Source organism: Condylura cristata, unplaced genomic scaffold (assembly GCF_000260355.1).
Source record: "Condylura cristata isolate star-nosed mole 26May11 unplaced genomic scaffold, ConCri1.0 scaffold00006, whole genome shotgun sequence".
NCBI lineage: Eukaryota > Metazoa > Chordata > Mammalia > Eulipotyphla > Talpidae > Condylura > Condylura cristata.
In genome coordinates this window covers 14,714,247-14,724,523 of record NW_004567107.1, presented here as the reverse complement: position 1 = coordinate 14,724,523, position 10,277 = coordinate 14,714,247, and the positions used below count along the sequence as shown (strand labels likewise).

The window sequence follows — 10,277 nt, the reverse complement described above, 5'->3', positions numbered from 1 at the left end:
CAGAATCACACAAACCTCGCATTCAGGAAAAGCCCCAGTGAGGTAGTCTGTGTACCTCTGTGTTGAGCACGGACCATCTCGCATTTCATCCTGGGATAATCATGTGAGGAGGGAATTATTGTTCCCATTTAGAGGCACAGGGTGGTTAGTGGCTGTCTGGTGCAAAAGCCTTTGCTTACACCCTTTATACTACATTGCCTCGCCCTGGCACAAAGATGCGTGGGGTGACCTTGGAGAAGTCCCTTCTCTGTTCTGGCCTGCAGAGCACTTGGCTGAGCGCTGAGGTTGCTTGCTGCTTTGTTTTATCAAGCATTTGGCTGAGCCCTGGGGAGAAAGAGATGACTCATATCCCATTTGTTCCTTTGAGGAGATCATGGTCTAGTGAGCTGGCCTTTTAAGCAGACGACTCCCCCAAGTAATATAATGAGCTTGGAAGTAGAAGGAAAGAGGAACTTGGATCAACTCAGTGGAGGGAACAGGGAAGGCTTCCTGGAGGAGATGATACTTGAACTGAGCAAGTCAGCTGAGTGCGTAGTGAAATATGATAACTTCAAAGACAAAGAAATTGCAGCTGCAAGCCCTGGTAACCTCCAAAAAGTGTGAGTTGCTCAGGTCGTGACCTCAGAGAACTCCCCATCGCAGCCATCAGGTTTCCATGCCCAGAACTCTGGACACGTTTGTTGAATGACTGCTCAAACCCATTCTCTGTTGCCACTTGGCACTGATGCTGTCTTCTTGATCTCTCTTCAGGGTCCCCCTGGACTGCCTGGGCTTCCTGGACCCCCTGGTTCAAGAGGGCCTCGGGTAAGTGATCACAGGCGAGGCTTTGCAGCCCTGGCTGGTTCTGTGGCCTCATCCACTGACTCTGAAGCCACAGCCTTGCTGTGTGTCTTCAGGGTGCTCCCTGTCCCTCTCTAATATCTATTTTCTGCTCTGTCCAGGGAGTGGACTTAGGGTTCTGAGGATCTCTAAGAGCCACTGGGTGGGCAGACTTGGCATGGGACAGCAGTGAGCTTGTGCTGGGCCTCAGTCATCCTTGGTGGGTGGCTTGGCAGCTGTGGTGGGGGCAGGCTTCTGCAGAGCACATTCCCTGAGCATTTGTCCAAGAAAGCTGACCTGAGAGGACATGATCCTGTACCCCCCTTCCCATCTCTGCAGGACCATCCTGGGGTAGGGATGCCAACACACACATCTGGGCCAGCCATGCCAGGGAGGGGAGTGTGTTCCCGTGCTCAAAGGCTGGAGGCAGCTTGGCAGGCCTGTGGTGGCTGATGTGAGCTAGCTGGAACCTCAGCTCCTGTGTCTGGCTTGTTACTTATGCCACCTTAGTTGATAGCCTTCTTTTAGCACCCAGCACCCCATGGGCCAGTAAAATCATTCTTTTTTTTAGTGATGAGCAGATTGGACATCTAGGAAATGGCCGATCCAGGACTGGAACTCAGGCCCTTAACCTTATGCCATGACCCTTGGGGGTTTTCTGGAGGGAAATCGGCCCCGTTCTAAAAGGACTCGGACCCATGGCACCTGGCATCTGTGCCCAGGCCAAATCAGCCTTTCCCACGCTGGGTGCCTGTCGAGGCCCTGGCAGAGATAACTGGCTGGGGCATATTTTTAGCTCTGAACCCAGCAGATGGTTCTGGTTATGCAATTACTTGAGCCCTAGTTCCCTCCAGACCTGGCCCTGCACTCCTGGACCTTGGGCCCTGGAATCTGCTCTCTGAGCAGCATTTCCTTCTGGCTTCATTGCCTCCATGGAGCCGGGTCCAGAGCTGGGATCCCTGGGCTCTGGGCACTGCTGGCCACAAGACCTTGCAGCCTAGGATCAGCATGAGACTTTTAGACCTAGCACTCTGGGGCGTCTGCCCAGGTCCCCAAATTTCCCCTAGCACTCCCAGCCTCTGCACCTTGACTCAGGCTGCCCCTCCACTCAGCATGACTTCCTTCCCAGCCTCTCCCCAACCATGGCTCAGATCAAATGCTACCTCCTTTGTGATAGGGCCCCACTGTGCAGGCTCCTGCAGCAGGTCACCCGCCCTCTGGAAGGCGTGGATCCCTCCTCACAATGCTTGCTAACGCTGAAACTCCGTTTGCTGAGTTGCATATGCGCGATCTTATGATCCCGGCCGTCCTGAGAAATCGCTTCCAATATCATCCCCATTTTACAGGCAAGGACACGGAGGCTCAGAAGGTTCTGCTACTTTGGATAAGGTCAAACATTAAGTAAATGGCAGAGCTGGGATCGAGCCCGAGCAGTCTGACCCCAGAGCCGACAGTCATAACTGTTCTTTGCGCTCATGTTTCTGTCCCATGATTGAGTTCCCCGCCCCGGTCAGAGGCAGACCTTGGTTATTATTGTCTCGCCTACCCGATGCCTCGCAGGTGCTGGCAAATGGTTGCTGCAGAGAGGTAGCCTGGGAGTCAGGAACATTTCCACGCAGAAGCTGTGTGATCCGAGACAAGCCCTTTTTCTCTGGGCTTCGGTTTCCCCATCTATGACAGCCAGGATCACAGGACCATTCCCAAGGTTCTGCCCAGCTCAGAAATTCCACGAGTGAGTGAATGACTCTCCTCACATCCTTCTAAGGCTCTCTGTGTTTCTGCCCCCACCACCACACCCCTGCATCATCATCCTGTTTGTAGACTAAAAATTCCATAGATCATAAAATTCTGAAGATAATGGAACCCTAAGATTAATCAGTCCCAGCTCCTCTCTGCACAGATGGTGACTCTGGGCTCAGGGCTGGGGGAGGGCTTTTCCTGAGGTCACCCTCAGCTCTGGGGCAGGTCCCATCCCACCTCCACTCACTTCCCTAGTTGAGTGAAAGAAGCTGGGGAGTCCCTGGGTTCTCCCCCAACCCGACTTTCTGGGTTGCAGCATTTATAGAATCGGTCTGCTTGGCTCCTGGTCAACTATGTGCTTCAAGCTCTGCAAGACAGTGACTGCAGGGGGGTAGGGGGGTGGGGGTGAAGGAGCAAAAGGCACCCACTTCTCTAGCTGCAGGTAGGGTAATCAGCCCACCGATCTTTGGGCTAGTTAGGGGCATGGGCAAGAGGCCTTGACTTTGTGAAGCCTATATCTTGTTCTGGGGGTGCTGGGTACCAGAGGCTTCCCCTCAGACACACCCCACCCAACTATGCCCAATTTAAGCTGAACTCTGAGCTTAGACCTTGCAGCCTGGTCTGGGCTAACTCTCAAGTTTTCCAGATACGCCAGTGACCATTGGGTCCCACACTCACAGGACAGATGGGAAGACAGGCTGGGGGTGTGGGCTCAGAACTGGGACCAGGTTTCACTACTAGGCACACCCAGGTGCCAGGAGACAGTGGTTGGTGGAATGTTGGGAGGGGCTGAGAGCTGGTTAGTTTGGAGGGAGGTCACACGTGACACTGTTATAAATTCCCCAGGCCGTGTGGACTCTGTACGCGGCTCTGTCTCCATGTGTTCAGAGCAGGGGAGGGTTCCAACCCAGGCATCGAGGAAGAGGGAGGTGCCTGGGTCGGAATGTGACAGGCTGCAGCTGGGAAGCTGGCCTCAGAGAGGGAGGAAGGAAGCAAGTTCACACCGTTAGCCAGACGAGTTGAGAGGGGCCAGGGCGCTGAGGGTGGAGGCCACCGCAGGACCCCTCCAGATGCCTCACCCACCCGCACTGTTCCCATTTCTGCTGGGCAAGGACCTCAGCAACTTTGACTCTTGGGCCTTGTTTATCTGACTGGGCTGTAAGCCTGCAGTGTAAGGCCCTTGCTGGCAAAAGCGCACAGAGCAGGCCACAGCTGTAGAAGGGGGATTCAGATATGACCTGGGAGCCATGAGTAAGCCTGGACATGGTGCCAACAGGCCTAGTCCATGCCTCAATTGGCTGGTGCTCTGCTGTGTGACCTTGGCCCAGACGCTTTGACTCTCTGGGCCTGGTCTTCCCAGCTGCTGCTGATCCCTTGAGGACCCTGGAGACTCAGGGCTGGTAGGAATCTGAGGGAGAGTCTGACAGTGGGGTGTGGTGCCAGGAGGGGTGTGCCTTGGTTCAGAAGAGTCCAGAGGCTCCCATTGTTGTGCTGTCTGTCCCCAAAGCACGTACAGAAGTCCAGCTGGTTCCTCTGGAGGGTTCCTCCAGGCAGGAGGAGTCCTAGAAGTGTCCTGGTTGAAGTGGCACATGAGCTTAACCTTGAAGGAGGATTTGGATTTTAACTGGAGGGGTGGGTGGGAAAAGCATGCCAGGTGGTGGGAGCAGCTTTTAGGGAGCGGCTCCCTAAAGGCCATGAGGAAGAAGCTGCAGACACAGAGGAGTCCAGCAAGCAGCTACTTGGGCCTTGAGCCTGAGGACGCCCGCCGAGGAGGGCCGCTGGGCCAGACTACAGAATGTGGACAGGCAGGGCAAGTCAGGGTGAGCGGTTGCCCCGTCTCTGAGACTGAGGTCCCATTCTGCCCTTGGCTGGGTGACCTGAGGTGGCTGTAAATCTTGGACACCAGCTTCCTCATCTTCAAAGCAGGAATAACCATAGTAATTCGCTTGTGGGGCGAAGATCCTGGAGCGTGCCTAGCAGCGCACAGTGCTGGCCTGCATCAAGGAGGCCCTCCCTACAAGCAGGCCACCTTGACCACCTTGCTGAGGTTCAGCTGGTGAGCGGAAGGGTCCTGCCAGTCACGTCTGCAGGGGATGGAATGACTCGTGTTCCCTCATCTCTCTGTTTCTTTTCTTACTCAGGGTCCTCCTGGCCCTTACGGAAATCCAGGTCTCCCAGGCCTTTCTGGAGCCAAAGTAAGTATTCGCCATGGGTTGGGAGATAGGGCCGTGGGTGGCACTAGGCTTGAGGCCAGACCTGCATGTTCCCCAGGATCCCAAATGCTGTGGAGGGGGCACATACAGGCCGTAGACCCTCCCTGACTCCCACCTCATAGTGCCAGTCCTGTGCTGGTGAGCTGGAGGCGGTGAGAAGTTGGGAATTCGGCTTCTGGTTTCAGAGACAAGGGTAATAGGACCTGGAGTCCTTGAGAGGGCAGGAGGGAAGCTCATTTGATGCTCCATAGGGCAAATGCAGGCCAATGCAAGGGCAGCTGGAGACGAGTGCCCCCCAGGGAGCGCCTTGAGTGTCCGACTGGGCATGTGAACTTCACAGGGTCTAAGTGCACCCTGAGGGCCATGCGGAATTGACAGGGAATGACTCAGAAAGGTCTCTGGATGCCGTGTGGAGAATGGGCTGGGGCTGGCTCAGAGCAGAGACGGGGATTTCCGGGTGACACAGAGGAGAGAGGAGGCCTCCCGCCAGCTCTGGGGTGTGAAGGAGGGGTGCATTAGCATTGTCAGAAAGAATAAGAGTGATGTTGCATTTGGGAACATTGTAGCCCAGCCAGAGGGCATACATGATGGACACTTATAACTCAGGGGAGCTCTGAGCTAGAGACAGAGCCTGGGGAATCGGCTTGCACAGAGATGCCACCTCCCCGGGAAGCCTTCCTGGAATGCTCTAGATAACTTTTACAGGAGACCACAGAAACCAAAGTGGCTGGTGCCCTGTTGACTTTGGGGTACTCTGGCTCAGGAGCTCGGCTGGCCTCCCTGGAGCTTGGCCAGGGAACAGGCCTGTCTGGGGCTGTGTGCACAGGGAGAAGTAAATGCTCCAGAAAGCGTGCCGGGTCAGCAACATTTAGGTCACCAGGAGAAGTCTTGAGTAACTGCTGGGGGAAAAGGTCAGGAAGAAATTGCAAGACATGGAAGCTGAGGGTGCAGCAATTGTGTGGAAGGAATGGGGGAAGCCTGGGAAGGGTAGGGGTCCCTGCTCAGACCCCTGCCTGCGCTTACCCCCGTGAAGAGCGTACTTGGAGTTTGTTTGGCCCGGACCCAAGGTCATTCTTTGCTAACCCAACTGCAAAGGTCAAGTGGCTTAAGGAAAGCTTTTAACTGCCTGGCCACGGGCCAGCTCCTGGACCGAGCTCCAGCCTACCAGCTCACGGGAGAGCTGGGACAAAGGCTGCGTGCAGGTAGCTCTGGAGAGAGGAGCACGGTTTCAGCGCTGGCTGGCACAGGCCTCGCCCACACTGCAGGCGCCCAGCGCAGGCCTGTGGGTCTGTGACTCTGCAGCCGGTGCTGTGCTGGGGTCCTTCCATGGAAGGGGGTCGGGGAGGCCTCAGGCCCCTTGTTCGGCAGTGGCAGAGGTGCTCTGGGCTATAACAAAGCGAGCGCGGTGATAGCGCCCTGCTGTGTGCTAGGAACTCGGCACACGCTTTGCCAAGCTTGCCTCACTGATTTCCACAGTGGAAACACGGTCCCATTTATGGCTAGGATATGGGAGCTTATCCCCTACAGGGAAACTGAGGCTCAGATGGGTTAAGACACTGTCTAGGGTAAGGTAGCATGAAAGAGTGGCCGAGAGAGTAGAATTCTTTGGGAGACTTTTACTTAGTGGGGAGACCTCAGAGCTCCCAAGCCCAGGGGTACATCAAGAAGCCGAGGGTCCTCAGCTCTATTGAATGGCTAGGTTTGCTCAGAAGCTCACCCATCTTGACCGTCTCTGGGATGGCTGGTCACTCGTGCTCCCAGACGGATCCCCTACTTCTGTGACAGTGGATGCTCCCTGGCTCCTCCCCTTGGCTGGTCCTGGGCCCTTCCCGGCCCTTCCCGCTGCTCCCCCTGCACCTCCCACTCTGGGCCTGAGTCCCAGGTCCACAGAAGCCCAGACTGACCTGCACGCCATCATGCCAACAGATATGCCCAGGCAGGCGGAGGTCTGCCAGCCGCTTCTCCCTCCGTTTTGAGAGGCATTCTGGGGTGGGGAGCGAGGCTGGTACCAGGGGTACCAGTCTTCCTGCCCCCACGTGGAGCTGGGAAATGTGGATTCAGGCCTTTGTGGACAGGCATCCAGCTGGCTTCTGTGCCTAACAGAGAAGGGTGTGGGTTCTAGAAAACACCCCAGAATGGGAAGCTGCTTCTCCCACTGACACTTTCATAAAAGACCGAAGGGGAAAAGCATGCTCTTTGCCTAGACACTTGGCCCTGAGCCCAAGGGTGAGTGGAGGTGGCCCAGGGACAGGCCAGTTGGGACAGGCCAGTTGGTGGGAGGCTGCAGTCTACTGGACTGTGGCATGGCCAGACCAGGGCTAATGCGGGGGCTTTCCCTGGGTGGAGTGCCTGACTTGGCTGAGAGTGTGTGAGAATCCTTTGGATCGGTATGAGTGTTCATGATTCTTGAGAGAGAGCCACTCTTTACTCTGATCCCCTTTGGGCCTGGAAGGTGACCGGTGGGATCGCAGGGCTGGCTCCCTGGATGCTCTTCTCTTTCTTCTTCCTTATGACATTAGCACCCAGCGCTGCTTCTGGGCCACCCAGCCACTTCACCCCTTCCGGTCAACACACATCTACTCTGTGCTGCTGATGAAGAGATTAGCCACACTGGCCCTGGTCCAGGGAGCCTGCCCCTTGTCTGGCTCGGGCACTGTAGGTGATCCTTCAGCACATTTATGGCTTCTGATTCTTCTTGTGAGGTGGGGACGGAAGGGTGAGAGAGACAGGCGGGTTGATGAAGCTCAGGGAGGGGAGAAAGAGCAAAGGTCCTTTATTCCTTGAGGTCACAGTGGGCCTGGGTGACTGGCCCAGGTCACCTGCAGACCAGGCAGTGACAGAGCTGTATTCTGAGTCTTGGGGCTGCTATTGGAAATGCTCCCCAGGACCCACAGCTGGCACAGGCAGAGCCCAGCTTCAGCCCATCTGCCTCCTCCAGAGCCCCGGTGCTGTCCAGGGAGCAGATAGCTATATACCCACGTTTGACTCCATCAGGAGCTTTTCCCAGCTTCTGCAGGGAGCCGCATCAAGGACTGAGATGAGGTGGAGAAGCTGGAACCTAGGAGGCCAGCACTGGCTGACCTTGGAGCCCAAGCTGGAGCCATTGAGTGGATGCCTGTGTCCAGCTGGTGCTGTGGGAAAGCACATGGTTAAGAATGTCGAGCCTGGAGTCTTGTTCTGGTTCTGGGACTGTGAGAAAGTTTTATGGACTTCCCATGCCTCAGTGTCTTCCTTTGGAATATGGGTGCAAGAGTAGCTGGCCCCGCAGGTTGTCCTGAAGGGTCGTGGAGTCGCTTAGAGTTGTGTGGCCTCTGGCAAGTCCCCTGGAATGGTCAGCTGTCAGCACGTGCAGGTTGCCGGGCCAGGAATGGGGCCTGAGTGGGCGCAGTGCCTGACCCTGGGGAACAAGCTCATTACAGCGATGAATGGAGAATGACGTCGGATTATGCCATCTCAGGGGTCTGCATGAGAGGCACTGGGGGCCCATGGAATGGGCTGGGATGGGCTGGGGTCACCTTCTCAGAGGACAGGAAGGTTCAGCTGAGGTCGGATGCAGAGGTGACAGGATCAGATGGTCACTCAGTGGCAAAGGCCACTCAGGCAGCTTGAAAACAGGGCCTTACCAGCAGCCAGTAGGGTAAGAGGTGGCCAGTGGGGAGGTCTGGAGCTTCCCTGGTGTGGATACTGATGCTGGACCTTGGACTCCAGCCTCTACGCCAGTGACTGGAAACTACAACTCCCAGCAGTACCAGGGAAAGAACTGCGAGGACCCAAGGGCGGAACTAGCAGGAATTCTGGGATATTTGGGGGCCAAATGGGGCACGATTACATCTCTCACTCTCGCTCGGGAAACGGCTCTCCAGACCGCGTGATTCGTGTTCAGTCAGCTTAGCCATAAGGTATCACAGTTACTTTGTGTCCCGCTCTCTTTCCCTGGATTGTTTCCTATTCCTTTCCCCTTTTGTAAGTAAACCCATGATTGACCCTTTTTGTTAACACTTGCCTTCCAGAAAGAAGGAAACTATTCATGCTTCTGTTAGCATTAGAGGAGAAGATTTTAAAAAGAAAATCCATTACTGTTTTCACATCAAATAACTTGATCAGTCACCTATGAGGAGAGTGTTTTTCTTCTGTCTGTCTTTCATTTATATTTCACCACTTATGAATTCATTTATTTTGGGGGTTGTGATGTTGTCTTTCATTATGGGTTGTTAAAAATTATTTATACCTACAGTTTCAGGTTATTAATTTATCTTACCAAAGTTTTCAGTTTGCTGTCTCTTAAGAGTATTCATGATGTTTTTTATTTTGATCATGAAGATAACACAAAGGAAAGTGTTCTCTTTCATTTAAACTAACAGTTATAGCTAAGCCTTGTCAGGAAATAGATTTGATAGTTTTGAGAGGTTCTACCTCCATGTAAAGTGCATAGTTTTTTACTTTGCTTTTACTTAGACATTTCTTTCCCATTTTAAGATCAGGTAGTTGTTCATATTATCATTTATACTCTTCACAATCTAAACTGTCTGGAACTAATCTTCATGGGGAGAGGGTATGAGGCAGAGCTCAAACTTTATTTTTCTCACATTTAACCATTTATTAAATAAAGTTTTGTCCTCTAGTATAAGATATGTCAGGGTTTATTTCAGCCCATTCAAATATCTTTCATTGCTCTGTTTGTATATCTGTAAGCCGGTAAAATACTATTATCTGACATTTACTACCTTTATACCATCTTCTTCTACTCCCCACTTCTAAAATACTTAACTATTCTGTCAGAAAGACTTTATTCCCTTCTTAATAATTTCCTTTAAAAACACTCTTGGAATTTTTTTTTAATATTTATTTATGCATACAGAACTGGGGTACAGGCCAGAGGCACAGGGGCAATGAGAAGATTCACCAGAGACAGTGGGGAGCAGAACAGGCAGATCGACAAAGTATACTGCTGAGTGGAGCAGCGGGCGGGTCAGGAGAGGTCTGCCGCACCTTGTGGATCTCCTCCGGGGCAGACAGGGATCCAACTCATGCGGAAGTGGCTTTAGTTTCTTAGTGCTGTGCTTTAACCCTCTGTACCACCAGGGAGGGCCTGCTCTTGGAATTTTTATTGGAATTATATTAAATGTGTATATTAATTTATGAAGAATTAACATCTTTATAACATTAAGTTTTCCTTTCTATTAAAACCTTGGCATGTCTTCCCATTTGGTTGAACTTTATAAACATCTGTTAGCAAATATTTTTTCTTTTTATTGCAAAAACCCTGCACAATACCTTTTAAGTTTGTATGAAGAAATTTTATGTTTTTTTTTGCTGTTTTGAATGGAGATTTTGTCCATTATATTTTCTAGCTGGTTCTCAGCTATTGAAAAGCTGACTTTTGCATTTTTGTACTTTTTATGTTGTTTCATAACCATCCCCTTTTCTGAATTATCTTCTTTATTCTAATAAGTTCAGTTAGTTCTTATGGATTTTATATAGGCACTTACTATTTACTAAGAAAGA

The 10,277-nt window shown here is 52.7% G+C and overlaps 1 protein-coding gene across 1 annotated transcript in view; it reads left to right on the top strand.

Annotated features, from left to right (window-relative positions):
* The window catches only part of COL27A1 (collagen, type XXVII, alpha 1), a 124,647-nt gene that overhangs the window by 18,656 nt on the left and 95,714 nt on the right, over positions 1 to 10,277 (top strand). Inside the window, exons 5-6 of the mRNA XM_012721232.1 lie at positions 751 to 804; positions 4,701 to 4,754. Of these exons, the coding sequence (XP_012576686.1) occupies positions 751 to 804; positions 4,701 to 4,754 (108 nt within the window). The remainder of the gene's footprint in view (positions 1 to 750; positions 805 to 4,700; positions 4,755 to 10,277) is intronic.